The sequence below is a fragment of the Triplophysa rosa genome, linkage group LG14, assembly GCF_024868665.1.
Source record: "Triplophysa rosa linkage group LG14, Trosa_1v2, whole genome shotgun sequence".
Classification (NCBI taxonomy): Eukaryota; Metazoa; Chordata; class Actinopteri; order Cypriniformes; family Nemacheilidae; genus Triplophysa; species Triplophysa rosa.
This window is the reverse complement of record NC_079903.1, coordinates 20,720,636-20,745,112: the sequence shown is the minus strand read 5'-3', so window position 1 is coordinate 20,745,112 and position 24,477 is coordinate 20,720,636. Positions and strand designations below refer to the sequence as shown.

The following is a 24,477-nucleotide window of genomic DNA, read 5'->3' as shown; positions in this document are numbered from 1 at the left end:
AACAGATGTAAGTGTCCCACCAAACAGCAAATGTATCTTATTTTTTTACCAATCACAGGACTAAATCCCACATACTACCATGCACTCAAATTATAACATTATATTTACAGGTGATGAAATAGTGTGCTGGTGGATAGAGAGAGTGATGGCAAAACCAGATAAAAATGGTCTAATGTATACGAAAAATACAAAAAAAGAGGATGCAGAAGATGAAAACAGATTTAAACTGTTTCTGAGCAGCTAAAAACATTATTAATATTGTTACATTGAGTGTTTAATCTTTTCTACAAATTCTCATGAATCACGCTGAGATAGAAAATCGTGATCCATGCTGTCATAAAAGCAAAGGAGGAACAAAATACTACCCTTGCTAAAATAACCTTTGGTTTCTCTACATCACCCTTTGGCGTTTTATAGTTATTATCAGGCAAGTTCGATTACGTGCGGCGCTGCGCAGACCGATCCGTGTATGACATCATAGTACCGCGAGAGCGCGAGAAATTACACGGCTCGTTATGCTTTCACATCCCTCTCGCGGTACTTTTGATTTCATCGACCGGTATGTCTGCGCAGCGCCGCATGAAGTTGAACCTACTTGCTTGTGTGCGCTGGCGAGTTGGCACAGCGAGTATCTGCGCATGCGCCGCGCCGCAGCCCGCCAGCCCCGGCGTGAATCGACAAGGAAGCACAGCTCACACGGCCTGTCGCTGTTTCAATCGCTGAAACTACCGTCCACCTGCCGTTTTCTTTCACTCAGAAGAGTCGCCGGATAGCGATCGTGTGTTTTCTGGAGTGTTTTAATAAAAAGCCTCCATGGAGTGTCGTGGGAGGAGAGAGCCGCTGCTGAAGACGAACCTTCGAGTTTAATCTCAACCAGTGAGACGAAAATCTGAGGTATATCGATTATATTATTTGTAAACACCATGTTCTTGCTGTTTGAACCCATTACATAGATGCGTTGTAGTGTTTAGAAAGGTGAGTGCCAGTGGCCTCGCGTTGCTACAAAGCCAGGTGCGCATTTAACTGCATGAAATATGTCATATATTAGGGTGCGATTGGTTGGATAAACTGTACATGACTGATTTAACTTATTATCTTATGGTTGACTATTTTGTGGTGTGTATTCATTAGCATATGTGAGGAGTTAAACTAAAGAGATCTGCTTTTGAATAATTTAAATGCATATTATGTTAATGCGTTTATTGCTAAGATTATGAATAAATACCGTGTGAAATCTTTATGCAGTTGAAAATATCTTGCCCATCAACCTTTCATATGGTCATTATAGTTTCGTTTGGATTGTATGATCCACTTTAATTCACTTTATTTTTCAATTTTAATATGAATGCATTTACCACTAACATAGCACTACAACTCTAAATGACATCTTTTGGTACACAGGCATGTATATTTATTATAATATAGGATGAAAATACAGACCGCGTCACTTCTTTTTTTAAATTATTAAATCTATTTGATTAAATGATTATTTTCTGTACGATTTTCTTTATGTTTTAACGATCTGAGCTGTATCGGGAACAATATGTTTAAAGCTCCTGCAAAAAAAAACGTATCTCAGAAATATTGTTTATTGTTGTTTTTATTTATTTTTGAGGGTTATTTATAACAAGTGTTAAAGTTTCCTCCAACCAGTTGCCCCGTCATTCATTTTAACCTGACCCAAGGGGTTAAGTGCTGTGGATAAGTTTCAATTCAAAGAGAACTTTCAACAGCAGAAGAAAAATACCAGTGATTCAAAAATCACTCTTATATCTATATTGTCTTCGTTAGAAGAAGAGAGAACTTTTTAAGCATATGCACAATAACTTTGATCATTAGTTTGTTTGTTAGGAAAGAACTTCATTGCGTCACAACTGACTTTCCCAGAGGTGGTGTACGCCATTGTGAATTTGCTTAGCGGCAATAACAAAATCTCTTTGTGTCTCATATCCCAAACCAGCTCTTCCAGTATGGAGCTCAGCAGACTGGTGACTTTCTGGATTGTGTGTCTATGCTGCTTGTGGAAATGTCGGGCGGACAAATTCATTTCAGTGAGCACAGAACCGCCACCACTGGACAACGGTGTGTCGGGTGAGTATGACCTGGAAATGTTATTTTAAATAAAAAATGTTGCTGTGTCATCACAAACCAAAGGTGACTGTCGGTTTCAGCAAGCAATGTGTGCTCTATACGCTTTGTACTTTGGAGCGACTGCTGTAGTCTTATTTAGAAGTTGTGTGGGGGTCTAAATGTGTCCCGGCTGAGAATAGGCAGGGAATGTATTCTCTGTTAAGCTCTGTCCTGAGATGTGCTGTGTTGTGGCAGTCAGTCAAATAAATGTGCCTAGAGCATCATCGTGTGCACAGTTGCTTCTTTAATATGTTTTAAATCTTACAAAGTTTTTTGACTCTCAGGTTTTTGGGATGTGTTGTTTGTGGCTTGCCTGGATTCCAGTTCTTACAAAATGTTAGCTAAACGATTTAGTGTGTATAGGAGAGTCAGTCAAGATAGCAAAACAACATCTTAAAGTTTTTTTTTTTGTGTGAGGCTTATGAGTACCACAGTCACAAAAACTGGAAATGTCAGGACATTTAAAAATTGGGATTTCTGAGACTACAAAAGTAATGGACAATTTTAGTAAAACAACGATGGACATTTGTATAGTTACTTAGAATATTATACATTTACATTTAGTCATTTAGCGGAAGCTTTTATCCAAAGGGACGTACAGATGAGGGATACATTATACTATTGGCGGTAGATCCTATTGTGAAAATCCTTTAAGTCTCTCTAACAATGTTTTTTTTATGAATTAATAGTTTGTTTTTGACTTTTAGTTAAATGTAGTGTTTGCCTGTATTTTGTAAAGCAAATCGAGTATTATTATAGTGGTTGACATTAAATATTAGCTAGAAACTGTTTGCATTTTCTATAAAATGATTTTTAAAATACAGCACTTTGCACTTGATCAGAAAGTGTGGGAACTAGGGATGTCAATTTATACAAATTCCCATAACTGATCTTAATTCAAATTCACGATCAATTAATCGATTACTCGTTAACTTTAATAGGCTACTGCAATATTCCTCTACTGCAATAAAATATAGCCAAGGAATAACAGGGTGTAGCCTACAGATATCATTCAAAACCCCAGTTTCCTCACCTGAACATAAAAATATTTCTTAGTCTATATAAAAGACTAGTGGCAGTGTAAAATAAGGCAATATAATGGATCATATGCTAATATTATTTATTTTAATAATCAAACGCCAACTCGGATGCGCATTCTGGAACAGTTGCATGTGAGACTATTAATTTCCTTGCGTGTGTCCGCGTAAGAAAATGTGATATTTTGTTATTATAAGTGTGTTACTTTCTTCCCAAAATGAATGTGCATATCACAGACATTCTGGAGAATTCGAAAAAGCACGCTTAAGCCCATTGCACATTGAGTCCGAAATTTGCGTCCGAAATTTCCGCACGTTAAATAATAAATACGACCTCACATTGTGTCAATCACATTTACACACTGCCTCCGATATTTTCGTCCGTCATAAAAAATTCGGACCGGGTTCGATTTTCTGCATTTTTCGCATTCGTCAAGCAGTTTGAGTGGCTGTGTGTGCAAAATTTCGGACTGTGTGTGCAAAGACCTTTACTCTTGAATGTCCATGACGTGTCACAAGTTTAACCGGCTGCGGTCCTGCAGTTGAGACTTGCGTATCTCAAATGATAACATCATTACATGTGGAGAAGTTAAATGTAAGAGTTAAGGTAAATGATTAGCTGATTCATTTCTAATAAAATAGACCTATAGGCCTAGAATGCGTTGCGGTGGAATGCGACGACAAAACCCGACAGTGTTGTTAAATCATTCTTCATTGATTAATGTTCCTGAGCTGTGTTATTTATTTGGCTCTGTGATGCCTTTTGAGCAGATAATTTACTGGCTAAAACGGAGGTTGTAGGTTTTGCAGATCCAGTCACAGAGACTGCTGGATGCATTTTTTTTAAGTGATAATCATTGTTGACGTTTTCACCTTTTAATGTGAAATGATCCCAGACGTAACTCCGGCGCGTTCGCTTCTTTTCTCCTCGTGTTTGCGCATGATCCGCACGCATGCGCATGATCTAGCTCGATGATTGTTAAGCTTTATCGAGTAAATAATCGATCCTCGATTAATCATTAACATCCCTAATGAGAACCATAAAAGTTTTGAAACCAGTATTAGCTTTTTGTGTCTAGACTAACGTTAGTGAGGTTCTCTGTTAGTGTTTTAGGTTTATAGTAGATGTTGAGTGACCAGTTTTCTCCAATACGCCCTTTTTACATGATGTCACGCATCGTCCGTTCTGCCGCGAAGCAGTGTATCATTACTTCCGCTAGCACTCCAGTTCATAAGGTGGCGGTAATGCACCTATAAGCTGGTTTGCCAACCGCCATTAAAACTCAAGAAGAAAAAGAAGTTACTTCCGCTAGCGCCTCAGAATAGAGTTTACCAAGTGGCTTGCACATCTGCCACAAATACGTCTAGATGATGTACAACGTCTTGCAGACAAATTTTCGCTAACGACAAGATCAAAGCTAGAGAAAAGATACAAATTCTTCGTTGAACAGTACCTGTTTGATTATGAAGGTAAGTGTTTTGTTTTCTTTTTGTGTTAGCGAAGGTGCTAGGATAAGTACTTGAATACGTGTTCTGTCAGTTTTTTTTCCAGCGCGACGGCAAAACCGAAGTTCTTCTTCTTTTTCTTCTTGTTTGTTGCAAGACGGATGTTATGATACACTGCTTTGCAAAAAGGCGGAAGTTAAGTGACGTCATTGTGAAAAGGGCGTATTGCAGTTTCCATAAAATAGTTATTTCGTATGAATGTGGATGACGTTAATGTTGGACTGGTAATGCTTGAGTGTTACGAATGAAATTTAACTTAAAGACACGAACGTTGTCCTTTTTGAATCAATGGCCATCTGGTGCCCTCGCGTTTTCGTGTTATATTAGTAATAGTAAATCAAACCGTCTAATTTTGATCGCGGCATAATGAGTTAATGGCCCTTTGGGAAAATTGCCTCCAAGTCTGTAGTGAGCGTTTAAGCTTTTCTTCATTTGGAATGAGGCCCGGTCATAACGTGATACTGTAACATCTGGCCGCTAGCAGGAAGGCTAGCAGAGTTTGTCAAAGGAGATAACATATTCATTATATATAATTATATTGCATTTCTGTCAATAGATCCTCCAAACAATTACACACTGGACCTTTAACACAATTTTTGAAAAATTAAGGCCAAGTCACTTGAACTTTAAAAAGATGTTAAATGGCTGTTATATGGTCGTTTTAAACAGATTTAGAGTTTATTAAGGATAAATATATCCAAGATAATGGGTTTTTCCTGACTTTCCCAGCACTTAGATTAATGCTCATGTGGGAAATGTGGAGACTTTGGTCTCCATTAAGTTCAGTGACAAGCCTAAGGGTTCGTGAGATTTCCTGTTTTTTCTTTCCCATTCATAACCACTGTGTCATTTTCTGGAGAAGGTACTTTGGCTTTCAGGAATCGCTGTCATTTGGGTAAGAACGTAGTCATTAGTTTTATTAGTCTGCAATTGTTGAAGCACAGGGCTTCAACAATTGCAGATAAAAATAGCCTATAAAGGATTAAAGCTTTGCAGGACACTGTTATAGCTGAAAATTTGGTCAGAGACAAGGGAAGCCAAAAGACCCCGTTATACATAAAATGAAAGATATATATATATGTACTTTGTAGTAATCTGTCGAGACATCAGAACCAGCAACAAGTTACGTGTGCTGCCAGATATTAATGTTTTCAGCGGGCCACTGACCACTGACAGCCCGAACCTGGCACCTCCGGAGCACATTTTTAAACAGTCGCGCCTTTATATTTTGACCTCAGATTGTAAGTTTAAACAACCACATTGTGCTCTAATGAACTCTTAAAACTACATTTTGCGACATAACAACAGATGTATTGCAAAGGTTTGCCTGGGCTCAAATCAAACTAAACGGAAGTGCGGGTGCAGCTTCCTTTTCAAGTGAAATAAGCTCTCATCAACTACACTGAAATCTTTCATCAACCATTCCTGAAACATGTTGCCTCAGTAGTGCCCTAGTGTTCATGAGAGGCATTTTAGCATGCACATAAATGAATTTCACTAGTGTTTGGAAAAGGTTATTTAGTATTACACGTGAATGATTTTTACTGGTGTTTGTTAAAAACTTTTCAGTAATACATGTGAATGATTTTCGCTAGTGTTCGTAAGATCTGTTTCATGAATACGTATGAATGAATTTCACTAAGGTAGGTTGATGTTTTTATTTCACTAGCAGTTATAAGAAGTATTTCAGTAATACATATGGATGAATTTTACTAAGTTCGATCAATGTTTTTATTTCACTAGTGTTTGTAAGAGGTATTTCAGTAATACATATAAATGAATTTCTCTAAGTTCGATCTAGGGCTGCAGCTATCGATTCTTTTACTAATCGAGTATTCTACTGATTTTCCATCGATTAATCGGGTATTCGGATAATAAGTACTTTTTCTTTATTAAAAAGCAATACTAAATATACAAGAGAAAATAAGACAGGTCTCTTAAAATGAGTAAAACAACTAATTCGAACAATTAAAGTTTTTATTGCTGAAATTGCATACATTAATATCTGTGAAAACTAAACCCATTTAGTACATTCCATTGCCATATTAAATTCAAAATGCAATATAATACAAATATATAAATAAGAAACATGAATAAAAATAGAAATAATAATTTCAAAGGTAAACAACTAACTTCAGCTTATGCATGATGCATTTAGTTTATATAAATTAGTTTTAGTTTCTTTTTTACTATTAAATAGTAATATATTTGAATTTTACTAGTTATTTACAGAATTTTCACATTTCTTAATGTATCTATATTTTATTCATTGACTAAATTATTTGTGATTAATCGATAATTGCCAAAGCCATTAAACAGACAATTAATCGCAATTATTTAATAGACAATTAATCGCCAGTCAAATGTCATAATCGTGACAGCATTACTGACTATAATATGTAGACTAACTAAACTATCGTGCTCAGCATGATTATATTTGAAAGGTTGCATTTTCAGTATTTGGGCTAGAAGATTGTCTTTAGAGAATAGTTTATGCTATAGACCCTTTCATCGGACACGTGCGCCTGGACTGTAGTTAACTTCAGGTCTGTGTTTGTTTATCAGTCTGGCTAGTGTCTATAAATATAACTATTTTTATTTATGTTAATATTAATTAATATTATTATTTTATTGCATAATAATTGTATTAAATAAACAATTGGTTGAATTTTGTTGTGTTAATTTGATTAAATAAACAATTTGTTGAATGGGTCCTGTAGTTTTGTCATATTTAAAGAAACCGTATGGTCTCGCGGTCTAAAATCAAAATATTGGAGAGGCAAGTTAAGCCAAGTAACGGGCTCTTCTCGTTTTTTTTGCTTGTTATCAGAAAAAATGTGTTCCCTGAAGTCAAGGGCAGTCCACTAATGCGCGCATGCGGCGTACCATTTGTTTATGTTGTTGCTTTGAAACCGTCTATGTGGCTCCTTATGGAAACACTGTTATAAGTATTGTTTTAAATTATGCAATGTCTAAAAGCATTAATGAATTAGATCAAGTTTGCAAAGAGCAAGGGTTTGTTTTCATGTGCTGTGGTAGAATGTGCTCAAAGGTTGCAGGTTCAGTCTCTTGTAAGGGTGGCCATTATCATCATATGTCATTGTGTATATGAAACAAGAAATTGGTCAGTATTTGTATTTCTCCGTTTCAAAGTGTTTACATCTTTTGTCTTGGGTACGTCAGGCTGTTTTATGAAAGGGCATATCCTATGTCCTCAAAGGTTGGAGTTCATTCTCCTGAAATGTAAGTGATACATTTCAGAAACCAGATATGATTCGCTTCATTTCTGTCCGCCAACATCCCTAGATTTCCGGGTGACTTTGGTTAAATGCATAAGAGTATATTTTAAAAAGACCTCCTTTGGATTTAAAATTAGGGATGCAGCGAAATGTACATTTTGGCTTATTACAATAACTGATAATTATTTAACACTGGAAGCCAATAATCAATATAAAGGCCGATAGACAGCATCTAAATATTAATATTACAATTTCTGAGACTGAAACAAAAGGCAAAAAGTGGACAACTGCTTTTATTTGAAAACATTCACTGCAGAAAACAAGGTGACCATTAGTTCTCTTTTTCCCTTGAAAATCATGCATCAAGCCACTTTACACTAGTTAATGATTCTTTAACTTTTAAACTTTTCTGGTACAGGATGTTTATTTAATAAACAAATAACAGATGTTCTTCCAGAGCAAACTAGAAAAGTGTTCTTAATAGCCACATGTCTTACAGGTTTCAAGACAGAAAGCATTCAGATAGCAATTGGCCTTAAAAAATATGCTTTTGTTCCTATAATTTGCACATTCATAAATATCTACAGACTGTGTACCTACATTAACAATGTTTTGCTAATAGCAGTAAGTGAATGATCACGACAGAAAGTTAACTGTGAGCAGCTGAAGTGGTTTAACCAGAGAAAATGGTTCATAATTTATCAGCCTAAATTTGATTATAGATATGGATACCGATATGGCCGACAATTTATCGTGCGTTATTTAAAATATGTCTCTTGGGTTTCTAAATGGCCTGACTTTCCTTTTTATGATAAGATTTAGTGTCTGTCTTTTAAGTTTAGTTTTTGCAGCCTGTTTTTTAAGTGCACATTATAAAGGAAAGTAGAATTCAAACCAATTGAGGTTCTTCCGTGGTCTATTAACCAAAGAAAGGGCACAAACCTCATCACCTTGACCGTGGTAACACAACAGCTGTACAGATTTGCGGTCTAAAAATAGTGTATAATACCACAGCCTGGTTTATATCTAGCGTTCCTTTAAAGTTTGAGCTGGAAACCTCCGCAGACAACACAGGATTTCAAGGAGTGTCTTCAGAAGGACCTTTGAATTTTGTAATTGGATCTGGTCCTCTCGTCGCTTCATTAGCACGCGATGTTCTCATTAGACGGCACTATGTGGCCCACGACATAGAAACCATCACTGAGACAACAGGTTATATTGGCTCGGTCTTGCTTTTTTTCCTGAAGTCTGCACAGTTTAATAGCTTATTCTGATTGATGCCATCCCTGAATACATTCAGCTAGTTCTTAATTTAATGGCACAAAGACAAGTATTATGGCATAGTGCAGCCAAATAACCAGTCACTATTAAGACCCTGAAAAGTCTAGAATTGTACTTAGAAATGTGCAGGTTACTTTGGTTTCAGCATCAAACTAACAGTGTCTGTCTCTCTTCTCAGAGCTCTGCCGCATCGATGAACCCCTGTGCCAGGATGAGAACGCCATCCTCAGCTTTGAGGCCATCCGCAGCATTCACAAGCAAATGGATGACGATGCTAATGGAAACGTGGATGTTTCGGAGACTGACGGGGTCAGTGGTTTGCTTCTAAGTGGTTTAAGCTCTTTTTTTTATTTAGCATTTGGATAAAGGAACAGTTCACCCAAAAATGAAAATTCTGTCTTGATTTACTCATCCTCAATTTCCAAATCTGTATAAATGTCTTTGTTCTAATGAACACAGAAAGATATTTGGAAGAATGCTGTAACCAAACAGTTCGTGGCTACCATTGACTACCGTAGTAGGAAAAATTGCTTTATAAATTGTATTTGTTCTGCTGAACACGAAAGAACATACTTCGAAGAATGTAGGAAAGCAAACAGTGCTGAGGCACTTTTGACTACCATTGTCATTTTTCCTACTATGGTAGTCAATGATGGCCAAGAACTGTTTGGTTACAAGCGTTGTTCCAAATATCTTTCTATGTGTTCATTGACACAATCAGAATGTTAAACCGTAAGGCTAATACCAGTGTTAGTTTTCAATGCATCCAAAAAGTATGGTTTTAAAAGAAGTATGTTCAGATGCTCTCTGTTTATTTAAAGTGTTACCAATACAAGCGTAAAGTCTAATGCTTGTTCCATCGTCTAAAGAGATTAAGTTCAGGGAGTGTTTTGCAGGAAATGTTTGGCATGTTTGGTGTTATCTTGCGCTTATGTTTTTTTTGGGCTGTAAGAGAAGCTTTTTGCAGGAGACCTGAAGCCATTGTGATGTGTTGTTCTAAGTTAGATGGTCTTTTAAGGCCGTAAAAGCTGGTTTAGATCCTTGTGTGGGAGTCTCATCGAAACAGTGCTGGATCAGCTATCGTCTAGCTTTAATGAGTTTAACGTGTTTCTAAATAAATCCACCACTTGACTTACGATGTAATGGGAAACAAAAAGGTTTCCCAAAGGTTGCGCTGGTGGCTCTTCTAAACCGTCGCATGCCGTTCTCTTTTAAAATAGTAAATTCACAAGGTTGTTGGAAAAATTCATGGACTGAGGTGATGTAATCTACCTTGTATTGGGATTTTTTTTTTTAAAGGGGTCAATTTTAATAGTTCATTTTTACAAAAGTACATATATTTCTCATCTTCTCAGCGGTCACTAGCCACGTAGCATGTAGTTGAAGTCAATTCTTAGACTTTAGACTTAAAGGGGCAGTTCACCCCCAAACAAAATCTTTGTCGTATTTACTCGCCGTCAAGTTGTTCCAAACCTGTATTCATTTTGTTGTTCAACACAAATATATTTGGAAGAATGTTGGTTACCAACAGTTGTGGGCACTAGTGACTACAATTGTAGGAAAAGAAAACTACTATGGACGTCAGAACTTTTTGTTTTCTACATTCCTCAAAATATCTTCTTTTGTGTTCTACAGAACAAAAAAGAAAAAACTGTTTGGAGGGTGGATAAATGACAGAATTTTCATTTTTGGGTGAACTGTCCCTTTAAATGGCTTTTGCTTGAAACAATAAACATAATTCTTTAGGCGCTAGTGGTTAGAGCATGGCGCTAACAACGCCAAGGTCATGGGTTCGATCCCAGCGATTGCACATACTTTAAAAACACAAATGTATAGTACAATGCAATGTAAGTCGCTTTGGATAAAAGCATCTGCCCAATGCATAAATATATAATGTAATATACAAATAATATTTATATTATTATATTAGCGACGTGTAGCAACCACATGATGAGTGGAAGAGAAATGTAGACCTTATTTAATTACTTTTTGAAATATGATATCTGAAATAAATGAGGATGACACATCCGTCTATGTTTAATGCGCAAATCCATCAGTGAAACGGCACACTACAGCCTATAAACCATTTGAATAAACATCAGTAAATAATGAAAACTTAAATATTAAATAAAAAAGCTCTTGTTGCAGTGACAACTTCAGTCAGTCGCTTATTAACCCTTAGCGCAAATGAATAGATGTCTCTCCGCAACCGCAGCAAAACCTACGCGCGCTCCGACACCAAGCAAGCGGGTCATAGCCGGTTTTGAGTTTATGTATCTGTTCATTTGTCAACAAGATCCGTTGCAGAACCTGCAGAATAACCTGAGTTTTGCCGTGCAGGCCTGAACGCACCAACGGAAACCAATAATTTCTGCGTTAATGTAAAATCTTTTAACTAAAACCATCCACAACTGAAATGCTACAAATAGCAATCCTTATCGCAACTATATTTGTCACAGTGACGTGCACTTCCACTGGTGGCAGTTCACCACTGTCATGGCACTTTACCACCGCGGTGGTGCGGTTGTCACGGCCACCGTCACAGCCCTAGCACCAGACCACCTACAGTAGCACTGCTCTTTGCTTAAAAAAATCAACAATGTGAATGAAAAGGGAAGTCAAACCTGACAGTGTTCTCACTTTCCGTTCAGTATTTGTTATAGTTATCTCATACCTCTACCCTCAACAGTTGAGTTAGCCTAGCAGCTACTGTGCATCACCGCACTCGCTAGCATTGAGCAACAACAGTGACGGCGTATCTCCAACTCAAAATCTCAATGGAAAAACTCCCAGTGGACCATGTGTTCATTCTTTCAGCAACATCTCTGAATCCCACATTTTGGCACTGGGCCTTTGTTACCACCACAATGATGTATTGCCCTGCCTATTCGCCCAAAGAAAACCCAGATAGCATGTGCATTGGTGTGCGTTGGGTGGCATTTTGGAACGGTACCGAGCAGAGGAAGACCTGCCTCTTGGCGTCCGTCCCGCTTGCCGATATGTTGCGTGGGAGTGTTGTCCTCATGCATCCAACCTCCTCTCAGCAACATTTCAGCTAATCAGACAGAAAGGCAAGCACATCTTCATCATTGGCGTCTTGGCGTATCGTTTGGCTCAGGCCCTTTGGAATTCTGTCATGTGTCATTTCACAAGCGTATACATGTATATTAGGATATGGTTGTGCTGAATTCACACAGAGCAGGTCTGGTTTCCACACAGCACGAACTGACTTGTTCGACATTTGTCTTCGAGTGGGCATGTTGAAGAATGTCTTGGCCTATACTGTATCTGAATAGCATGACTCATGTTTTATATCGCGGTAAAGGTGTGTGTGATTTCTGCTCTTTTCACATGATGGCATGCGTCATGTTGAAATACATTTATTCACTTAGCCGAGTCATTTAGCCACATATGAATGATTTTGCATTTTATTATTTTAGAAAGCCAGCTTGAGTGGATTCTTTGTAATATTTACACATTTCTTGCAATTTAACCACATTTTAAGGCTTTAAATATGGTTTAATCTATGCTCTAAGCTTCAGTTGTGTTTTGTTGTGTAATCATTTTTGCAAACCGTCTTTGTCCACTTGATGTTCAATGGTATTAATAGATGTAGAAAAATTCCAAATAAACGCCGCATCAGAGCGTAAGATAAACTCAGTGCAGTGACTTGCTGTCTCTTGGATGCTCTCTAGAGTAAACAGTTTATTGTCTTTGTATTAACTTCAGGACTCGGCTCACAGAGGTCAAGCAAACTCGTGTTTTCTCAGCGGAACTTATTCTCAGCAATGTAATGAACATTTTGTTTTTTCAAATAAAAAGAATCGCCTTGATTTTCTCGTTATAAACAAAAATGTTTGTCCTTTTGAGGCTGTGACTTCTTTCACCATCTTGTCAATTCATCCTAACTTTAAAACGTATACTGTATGCATGTCATTTCTTTAAAATAATGTTAAAACATGTTGTGTTACTGTTAACATTCACTTCTGTTTTAAACGGCAGTCACCATTGTGTCACAAATGCTGTCGGTAGAGTTTAACTTCCATCAAACCCAGAATATTCCTTTCTGAATGCCCATGTATCCTCGAGCTGCTAGAAGCTTCGGTTTTAATTTCCTCTTATTCAATCCACAGTTTTTAAGAGAGGACCTTAACTACCATGACCCCAAAGCCAAACACAACAGTTTTCACGGTGACGATCAGTTCATCAGCGTTGAGGACCTGTGGAACGCCTGGAAGAGTTCAAAAGGTCAGCGTATGTCTTATAATGAGTTATTAATGCTGAAACGTGTGCAGACGTGCGTTTTGGAGTATGTTGTACCTTTATTACAAAGGACGGCTTATTGGTTGACCTTTGCTTTTGCAGATTCGGGTTTCTACAAAGTTGGTTTTGCTGACTTGACATGTATTCAACATCACGTGTTTGTGTTCAGTGTTTGACTCCTTAAAGGGATGGTTCACCCAAAAATGAAAATTCTTTCATTATTACTCACCCTCGTGTCATCCCAAACTTGTATGACTTACGAAAGATATTTTGAAGAATGTTGGTGACCAACCGACACTGTCCCACATTAACTTTCGTTATATGGACCTCTGAGACATTTCTCAAAATATCTTCTTTTGTGTTCCACAGAAGAAGAGTCGTAGCTTTTGAATGACATGAGGGTGAGCAAATGATAACAGAATCTTTATTTTAAGGTGAACTATCACAAGGAAAAACATTCTGTATTCTGTCTGTCTCTAGCAGGTGAGACATGTCTTGCTCATAACCGAGTTGTGCACCGTTGCATGGTTTTTTATCAAAGTATATGTATTCAAGTACCGTGGTATTACCACTCTTACCATCAATGTGCCATGGTGTACCCACTTTAAGTAGAGTAATTGTTGTAAGTGATTACAGAGAAAACTCTTAACGGAGCGGGAGTGAACAGGTTACGGAGCTAACTCAACTGCTTTCAACACATCCTTCAAACCCTGATAAAGAACACTCGACTTGCTTGTGAACATACAGTTAAACCGTCACTCTCTGAGTAATGCTAGGCCCCACGTTCAGAAGGAAATACTCATCTACTGCAGTACACTACAGTATATAATGTTTGTCGGTGAGGGTGGTCTATAGGTGATGGATTTAGAGATTTTGCAGGACTTTCTTAAAGGCAATTTGTTATTCAGACAACCCACAGACTGTTTTTTTGCACATCCTTAATAGTGAGGATTCTCTCTCTCTCTCTCTCTCTCTCTCTCTCTCTCTCTCTCTCTCTCTCATGAGTCGTTGAGGTCGGCCGTCAGGGTGTGTCTTCTCGTACGGGGTTACTCGTCGGTGAGAATTTTAAGTAATCTACATTTCTCTTCTTTGTTCATTTGCTGTTTCTTTAAGAGTGTCTCTCTCTCTCTCTCTTTCTCTCTTTCTCTCTCTCTCTCTTTCTCTCTCTCTCTCTCTCTCTCTCTCTCTTTATCCTGCATTGCAGCTCTTCCTCAAAGCACAGCTGAAGAGCCAAAGCTATGAAAGCTGGTCTGTTAAGATACACGCAGACACAGAGTATAGTTCAGTACTGTGTGCCAGGCTCTGGTGAAGCCATACCGTTTTACCCTACTCTGTTTTCATTGAGCGTTGGCAGCCTCTGACTTTTTTTCAAAGCTGGTATGACAGTGAATAGCTCTCTATTATTTATATCAATGTAATATTTACACTCCAGGGGATCATTCATCTGGACACTGTTTTATTTTACATTTTCTAAGGTCAGTCTGATTGTTCAGGTGATTTGTTATTTGTTAAAGGGATAGTTCACCCAAAAATTCAAATTTGCTGTTTATTTATTATTTATATTTATAACTCTTTATTGTTCTACTCAAGTCAAAATGTCACCTATGTCACGGATGGCCTGGGGGTGAGTAAATAAACAGCAAAATAACATTTTGGGTTGAACCATCCCTTTAATTCCTCCTGAATTAAACATAGGTGATTTTCTCATACAGCCTCATTCAGATTCAGTACAAATGACCTGCTGTTTTAAACTGACCCTTTGGGAAACCTAATCTGTCTGGATGGGAACGGCCACATTATTCTACATATATTTGTGTGAACCTTTTTGCCACCTTTCTGGGTATTTTTTTATTAAATTACAGATGGCTGAAATAAATCAATTAGAAGAGTCTGTATTAAATCTAATCAAATATAATTATACCACGTGTAGGGCCAGATTTAATAACAGCTTGCAGCAGCGTAAACGTCTCTTTTGGCATAAAATACTACTGTCAGTATTTTCTTAAGACACGCAGTGAAAATTATCGGTGGACAGGCGTGGACACAGCTGTTTTTGCAACTGACTGGCATATTTGTAGGAGTTTCCTCTTTGGATGCAAACTTTATGGAAGGAGAGTATTTAAAATGTATAGGATAATGCAATGTAAGTCGCTTTGGATAAAAGCGTCTGCCAAATGCATAAATGTAAATGTTAAATGAATCAGGCAGCGTGATTTACTAAGGTTTGCGCTCGTCATTGTATTTGCGGCTTTATTTAATGCCTAGAAAAGCATGTCTTAAACCCTGTGGCGTATTAGTAAATCACCCGCAGAAATTTCCACTTCCATCTGCGTTTTTTAATTTATCTTACGCTATTTTGCCCCGTTTAGTAAATCTGACCCATAATAAGATCCCAGTTATGTCCAAATAAGCACATGACATAAAGTCGCAGTTGTCCCATGTTAATAATTCAAACAAAGTGTCAAACATCACTTGAAAACTAATCCTGTCAACACATCGTTTATGTCGCTCAACGCTATTCCCAACAGAAAAACGATTTGTTTTCAAAATGTGTTTTAGCTGTCACGATTCTTATCAAATTAAATGTGAAACTCCATTAGGACACTCACTTGTTTAAAGCAAAACCACCCACCTTTGGTCAAGCCAATTTTATCACTCTGTTTATTAGCTTGTTGATTTTGCATGACTAAATGGATTTGGTTATGTGATGTTTTTGTTTCTGTTCCTCAGTGTATAACTGGACTGTGACTGAAGTTGTGGACTGGCTCATCGACTACGTCGAGCTGTCGCAATATGCGGAAGCCTTCCGCAAGATGAACTTAAATGGTACCGCCATGCCCCGGTGAGTAACAGGCCGGTTTACTCTAAAGTCGGGCCTTTAAAAGATCAAGTTTTAACTCTTAAAACTGCAACCTTTTTCTAGTTTGGCTTTGAAGAATGTCACGCTAACACAAACAGTCCTGAAGATTCTGGACCGGAGTCACACTCAGAAACTGCAGCTCAAGGCGTTGGACACGGTTCTGTTTGGAGCTCCTATGAGTGAGTGACATTAAGAACGTAGAACTTCTTTAACCTGACATCAAACCTGACAGATTCTGGATAGTTTAACCTTTTCGGGATTACTGCTTAGTCGTTATTTAGCCATTAAAACCAGTAAAATCGTAAAGTAGAAGTGGCTGAGATGTGGTTTGTTTCTCTGATGTAATTTCGTTTGTAACGGAAAGTATGACGAAATTTACCACAGTATCCTTAACGCTTATAACACAATATCACTTTCTCATCTGAAAGGGATTGCACATTTAAAACTGAAACTACAGCTTGCAAGTTTAGAATAAACATTATCCTGTCTTGGTGTAGACGTCAATATCCATATAGTTATCTTTATAGTTATCGTCCCTGATGTGAACTGGCCATTACGTTGTGCATTAGTGAGCAGAATGTTATTCAAACGTTTTCCTTGGATTAAAGGGCTCAGCATAGTCCAGGCGAATTGCGCTTTTGTTCTGCGTTTGGGGGTAAAACGAAGCTCGAAAACGTTGAGAGACGGTATAGTGTTTTCGAACGATCCAACACCCCTTTGTTTCTGGAGGCGGGGTTTACATGACGTATGCAAATAAAATGACGCGTTATTTCCCACAGACCAGGCGGCACTACATAACACACCCACCTATTACATAATGGCCATGGACCAATGGTGGCTCGAGGGTGTTTACAGGCCAACACAAACTTTCCCGGAAAGTTCTGTTTGGTTTGCTGCGGCGAACTAGTGAAACGAATTGTCGTTCGGACCAGATTTTGTTCGAAATCAGTTCACAGGCGGTCGTTTTTCGATTTCGAATGTAGTATGCCGAACCCTTTAGACTTGCTGTCTGAGAAAAACTGTGATGGAAATCTCTCCCTTTCTTTTGTTTTGCTATTGTGTTTTTTCTGCTTCAAGTCCATTGGTTTCTTCAATTGAAGAGCAGGACTTTCTCCCTTTACCTCCATATCGACTGTTGGGATTTCTCCCTGTAGTTTTTGCACAAGTGCTCCATCTCCTCCTCATACAGTCTCTGAAAGCGGTTATGTTCAGAATCTTCTTCCGTAGCGTGGGGGGGCAGCGCTTTAGGTTGGATAAGGAGGAATTTTGAGCATTACTCTGTATTCCGAGCACATGTCTTTAGCGCACTGAAACAGATACAGCTGTGTCTCACTCCTCAGTCAGACCGTGAGCTTCAGGATGTTGGTAGGCAGGTTAAACAGGGTTAGGGGTATTTGCGAATGTGAGTTTTTTCCGCAAACGTGCCTTCCGAGGAATGCAAGAAATTTGTGTTTGTTTGCAGTGAAATACTCAACGAAAAGGGTGCTACTCGATTCTTCTTTGTTGTGCTCCACCCCTTCAGGATGCGAGGAAAGGGAGCAAGGAAATGACACGAGGACGGAGGAAATAAAACAAGTGAAGTGGCATATCCTCACTCTCTCTAGCGTCACTTCAAAGCGTTGTCAAGTAATGATGACGGTACACATTGCACATTGAAAATGAAAAAAAATCAAGTTAAATACATACATACTTAAAACAGAGTTCATAATCCCCACTACATTAAAATAAAACAAGTGTTCAGGAATGTATAAAAGGTATGTCAAATATATGTTATACATAAATATGAACTATATTAATATATATTATACTATAAAACTAATACTATATTAAACTTTATTAATATATTAACTTTATTCATATTTATTCTACTGTCTGAAATAGGTCTACATTTACAATATTTGAGTATGATGTGACGATGTGCAGAGGGAGGAGAATTTATGCGCGCGTCAGGTTTAGTCGATAAAACACTTCCGCAAAGCTCGATCGGTTTCCGGGTCATGGGATGGAGGAGCGAGGAAACAAGGAGGCATATTCAGAAGTACCCAAGGAAGTCGACTTTAGGGCTGTTAAACAATTAATCGCGATTAATCGCACCCATAATAAAAGTTTTGGTTTACCTAATGTATGTACTGTGCGTGTTCATTTTCTATTTATAAAACAAACACATACGTGTATATATTTAAGAAAAAATAAAGGTCACACACTATTTTAAGGTCCAATTCTCGCTGTTAACAAATCATTAACTGCGACTTTTGCCTCAATGAACTCCTAATTTGTTCCTTATTAATAGTTAGTAAGGTAGTTGTTAGGTTTAACTATTGGGTAGAATATGGGCATGCAGAACATGTGCTTTATAAGTACTAATAAACAGCCAATATCCTAATAATAGGCATTCTAATAAGCGATTAGTTAATAGTGAGAATTGGTCCCTATACAAAGGGTTACCAAAATAAAGTATAAAAAATGTATAAATGTTAATATATTATTTTAATTATATAAATATATACATGCAAATGTTTACTAAATATGTATGTGTATGTGTACACTGCGTTCCAAATTATTATGCAAATGATATCTTTCTCTGGTTTTCCTAATTTGTCGATGCAAATGACAGTCAGTATAATTTTCAAGTAATCAACAGTTAGGGTACATTTGGAATTTTATTGAACAAACCTCCCACTGACAACAGTATTTATTTAAAAAATGAAAAACTCAAAATGCACTGTTCCAAATTATTATGCACAACAGAGTTTGAAAACATTTCATAGGTTGTAAAAAACTGAAAATGGTCATTTGTTGAATTTCCAGCATTAGGTCATATTTACTGAAATCAAAAGCTATTTCAATCAAAAACATCCTAACAGGGCAAGTTACATGTTAACATAGGACCCCTTCTTTGATATCACCTTCACAATTCTTGCATCCATTGAACTTGTGAGTTTTTGGATAGTTTCTGATTGAATTTCTTTGCAGGATGTCAGAATAGCCTTCCAGAGCTGCTGTTTTGATGCTAACTGCCTCCCACCATCATAGATCTTTCGCTTGAGGATGCTCCAAAGGTTCTCAATAGGGTTGAGGTCAGGGGAGGATGGTGGCCACACCATGAGTTTCTCTCCTTTTATGCCCATAGCAGCCAATGACACAGAGGTATTCTTTGCAGCATGAGATGGTGCATTGTCATGCATGAAGATGATTTTGCTACGGAAGGCATGGTTCTTCTTTTTGTACCATGGAAGAAAGTGCTCAGTCAGAAACTCTACATACCTTGCAGAGTTAATTTTCACACCTTCAGGGACCCTAAAGGGGCCCACCAGCTGTCTCCCCATGATTCCAGCCCAAAACATGACTCCGCCACCTCCTTGCTGACGTCGCAGCCTTGTTGGGACATGGTGGCCATCCACCAACCATCCACTACTCCATCCATCTGGACCATCCAGGGTTGCACGGCACTCATCAGTAAACAAGACTGTTTGAAAATTAGTCTTCATGTATGTGTGGGCCCACTGCAACCGTTTCTGCTTGTGAGCATTGGTTAGGGGTGGCCGAATAGTAGGTTTATGCACAACTGCAAGCATCTGGAGGATCCTACACCTTGAGGTTTTCGGGACTCCCGAGGCACCAGCAGCTTCAAATACCTGTTTGCTGCTTTGCAATGGCATTTTTGCAGCTGCTCTCTTAATCCGATGAATTTGTCTGGAAGAAACCTTCCTCATTCTGCCTTTATCTGCACGAACCCTTCTGTGCTCTGAATCAGCCACAAATCTCTTCACAGTACGATGATCTCGCTTAAGTTTTCGTGAAATATCTAATGTTTTCATACCTTGTCCAAGACATTGCACTATTTGACGCTTTTCGGCAGCAGACAGATCCTTTTTCTTTCCCATATTGCTTGAAACCTGTGGCCTGCTTAATAATGTGGAACGTCCTTCTTAAGTAGTTTTCCTTTAATTGGGCTCACCTGGCAAACTACTTATCACAGGTGTCTGAGATTGATTTCAGTGATCCAAAGAGCACTGAGACACAATACCATCCATAAGTTTAATTGAACAATATAAAATTAAATGTTTACGACACTTAAATCCAATTTGCATAATAATTTGGAACGCAGTGTACATGTATAGTATGTTTATAAATGCGCAATAATTATGCACAGTACACATACATCATACATATATTATGTAAACACAAACTTTTATTCTGGATGCGATTAATCGTTTAACAGCCCTAGTCGACTTGTTGGCCGATGAACTTATTCCTCTCTGCACAAACTGTGTCCCATTGTAGCTGCGTGACCATTTTTATAGTAACCCATAACGGCACATTGTACAAAAGTAAAAATAAAGTAAACCCCGAGTGCTTTGCGTTCACAAAGCATATTATAAGTGAACCGTGCAATGACGGTCGTGACAGAGTTTTTGAGGTCAGATTTCTTGCATACTAGAGTAAGACTAAAGCAAGTGTCGCTGGAGTTTACACGTGTTGGATGTTCTCCACATTCACAAGTTTGTAAGAGCTCTGTATTTCGCAATCTGTTGCATTCCTGGGGATGTTATCTAAAGAATCTGTCTTGACATGGTAACAGGATCATTGTGTGCCAGGCTGCCGGCAGACAAACGGTAGTTATTCATGTTTGTTTGCTGGGCTCTATCACGCTGACCATAGATCAGGTCAGTCCAAATGACACATCAGTACACTGTAATGTGATTTACATCATACCCTGGAATACACCGTGCTGATGTACAGTAAATTGGTGGTTTGCTGTACATGTGGAGGCAGAGCGGATGACATTTATGAACGTGATCTATTGTGGTACTTAAAACAAGAGGCTTTTATTTCTGAATGCAATATAAAGTCATGGCACTTTTTAAGTAGATATATCCCATGTTCTGATTTTTACATGAGCCCCAAAGCTCATGTCAAGAACATGTGCGCTAACAGCTCCAACATGAATACACAAACTCTTTCAATGCTAAATGTCAAAAGCAAAAAGGCAAATTCTCATTAAAATGCTATAGTGAACTCAAAGCGGAGGCTTTTGAAACCCACTGACTATGACAGCTGTTTCACAAATACAAGACTGACACATGTTTCTGTCTGTGTATGTGGTGTTGAAGTAGCCTGACAAGTAGCCTGCACCCTCTCCCTTGCTCCCTGCAGCTAGACCTCTTCACAGTCCACTTACATAATGAGATCTGACTCGCACAGACACGCTGAACTCTTTGTCTCTCTGTTAAGATCTCTGAGAGCACAATGGCAATGATAGGTGACAGCAGTCGCCCTAATAGGAATTAAAGTGGAGAAGGACAAACCAAAACCGCAATAAAAGGATTAGGGCTGCACGATATTGAAGAAACTCAATATGCGGTAACTTAGTGAATAATGTGATATGCAATACAATAAAGTTGGTGCTCTTAGGCCCGATTCACATTTCGTGCGCATATTCGTTATTTTAAATGTAGACGCACGGCAGGCCCGCGCAAATAGGGGGCATGTGGTGCGGCGCGCACATTTTTCTAGGTGCATCGGCACCACCTTGAGATGGAAATAGTTCAAATTTTCGGAGTGCAGCGCACGTACAGCGGGTCACTTGAAGAGAGAAAGAGGCGCGGCTCGCGTTTTCCGCACGGTTTTAGACGCGAAATGTGAATCGGGCCTTACTCTCCACTGTTTCTGTCTAAATGAAAGGCAGAAAAAGAATATTACTGTTGTATGTTAATTTATTTGTATTTTATTTAAGTGGTAACGCTTTACAATAAGGTGCTATTTGTTAAAAATGAGTTTATGCATTAGTTAACATAAACCAACAATAAACAATACTTCTACAGCATTTATTAATATTAATTCATGTTAATTTCATCATTTACTAATTCAGTATTAAATTGAATGTTGTCACTGTTAACATTAGTTAATGCACCATGAACTAACGTGAATAACTGTACTGACATGAACTAACCTTAAAGGCAGAGTAGATCATTTGGAAAAAGCTAACGTTTACCTGCTAGCACTGGTAGATCATACGATCCCTCCCTCTCGCGAATCACCATCCAAAGCCACGACTCCTCCAAAACACATGAGCGCGCGCACAGACCAGAAGCTGTTGGATCGGTTCCAGTGACGTCACGTCACATTCACCGGTAGAAAACATTACAGTACAAAGTGAATTACATAACTACAATACTGAACATCTCCAAGTAGCTGCTCTCTGTCCGCCATTGTCCCGCTGCCTGCGCATCGCACATGAGCGCGCTGATGACGTATGATGTCTGCGTGAAGAGGGTGCGCAGTGGGATGCAAAATACGCTGACTGAAAATGTACACGACACATCGGACCGAGGGCAGTAATTGGTCCAACCTTTTTTGAGGGCAGTAATTGGTCCAACCTTTTCTGACCCTACGCCTTTCACAGACGATATATAATTATAAAAATACAAATGTTTTGCTTTACTTATTGATTGCTATCAGGATGTTAAGAGACTTCCAAACATCATGACAAAAAAACGTTTCTGGACTGGACTGCCTACTCTGCCTTTAACAAGGATTAATACACTGCGTTCCAAATTATTATGCAAATTGGATTTAAGTGTCGTAAACATTTAATTTTATATTGTTCAATTAAACTTATGGATGGTATTGTGTCTCAGTGCTCTTTGGATCACTGAAATCAATCTCAGACACCTGTGATAAGTAGTTTGCCAGGTGAGCCCAATTAAAGGAAAACTACTTAAGAAGGACGTTCCACATTATTAAGCAGGCCACAGGTTTCAAGCAATATGGGAAAGAAAAAGGATCTGTCTGCTGCTGAAAAGCGTCAAATAGTGCAATGTCTTGGACAAGGTATGAAAACATTAGATATTTCACGAAAACTTAAGCGAGATCATCGTACTGTGAAGAGATTTGTGGCTGATTCAGAGCACAGAAGGGTTCGTGCAGATAAAGGCAGAATGAGGAAGGTTTCTTCCAGACAAATTCATCGGATTAAGAGAGCAGCTGCAAAAATGCCATTGCAAAGCAGCAAACAGGTATTTGAAGCTGCTGGTGCCTCGGGAGTCCCGAAAACCTCAAGGTGTAGGATCCTCCAGATGCTTGCAGTTGTGCATAAACCTACTATTCGGCCACCCCTAACCAATGCTCACAAGCAGAAACGGTTGCAGTGGGCCCACACATACATGAAGACTAATTTTCAAACAGTCTTGTTTACTGATGAGTGCCGTGCAACCCTGGATGGTCCAGATGGATGGAGTAGTGGATGGTTGGTGGATGGCCACCATGTCCCAACAAGGCTGCGACGTCAGCAAGGAGGTGGCGGAGTCATGTTTTGGGCTGGAATCATGGGGAGACAGCTGGTGGGCCCCTTTAGGGTCCCTGAAGGTGTGAAAATGAACTCTGCAAGGTATGTAGAGTTTCTGACTGAGCACTTTCTTCCATGGTGCAAAAAGAAGAACCATGCCTTCCGTAGCAAAATCATCTTCATGCATGACAATGCACCATCTCATGCTGCAAAGAATACCTCTGTGTCATTGGCTGCTATGGGCATAAAAGGAGAGAAACTCATGGTGTGGCCACCATCCTCCCCTGACCTCAACCCTATTGAGAACCTTTGGAGCATCCTCAAGCGAAAGATCTATGATGGTGGGAGGCAGTTAGCATCAAAACAGCAGCTCTGGGAGGCTATTCTGACATCCTGCAAAGAAATTCAATCAGAAACTATCCAAAAACTCACAAGTTCAATGGATGCAAGAATTGTGAAGGTGATATCAAAGAAGGGGTCCTATGTTAACATGTAACTTGCCCTGTTAGGATGTTTTTGATTGAAATAGCTTTTGATTTCAGTAAATATGACCTCCTAATGCTGCAAATTCAACAAATGACCATTTTCAGTTTTTTACAACCTATGAAATGTTTTCAAACTCTGTTGTGCATAATAATTTGGAACAGTGCATTTTGAGTTTTTCATTTTTTAAATAAATACTGTTGTCAGTGGGAGGTTTGTTCAATAAAATTCCAAATGTACCCTAACTGTTGATTACTTGAAAATTATACTGACTGTCATTTGCATCGACAAATTAGGAAAACCAGAGAAAGATATCATTTGCATAATAATTTGGAACGCAGTGTAAATGCAGCCTGAAAAACTAAATTGTTCATTGTTAGCTAATGCATT

At 38.5% G+C, this 24,477-nt stretch overlaps 1 protein-coding gene across 2 annotated transcripts in view; it reads left to right on the top strand.

The window, feature by feature from the left end:
* The first annotated feature begins 644 nt into the window (after positions 1 to 644).
* The window catches only part of stim1a (stromal interaction molecule 1a), a 39,077-nt gene continuing 15,244 nt past the window's right edge, over positions 645 to 24,477 (top strand). For both annotated transcript variants that reach the window (XM_057350697.1, XM_057350696.1), the window contains exons 1-6: positions 645 to 894; positions 1,961 to 2,091; positions 9,372 to 9,502; positions 13,327 to 13,441; positions 16,187 to 16,298; positions 16,380 to 16,495. In XM_057350697.1, coding sequence (XP_057206680.1) covers positions 1,971 to 2,091; positions 9,372 to 9,502; positions 13,327 to 13,441; positions 16,187 to 16,298; positions 16,380 to 16,495 — 595 coding nt within the window. In that variant the 5' untranslated portion in view covers positions 645 to 894; positions 1,961 to 1,970. The remainder of the gene's footprint in view (positions 895 to 1,960; positions 2,092 to 9,371; positions 9,503 to 13,326; positions 13,442 to 16,186; positions 16,299 to 16,379; positions 16,496 to 24,477) is intronic.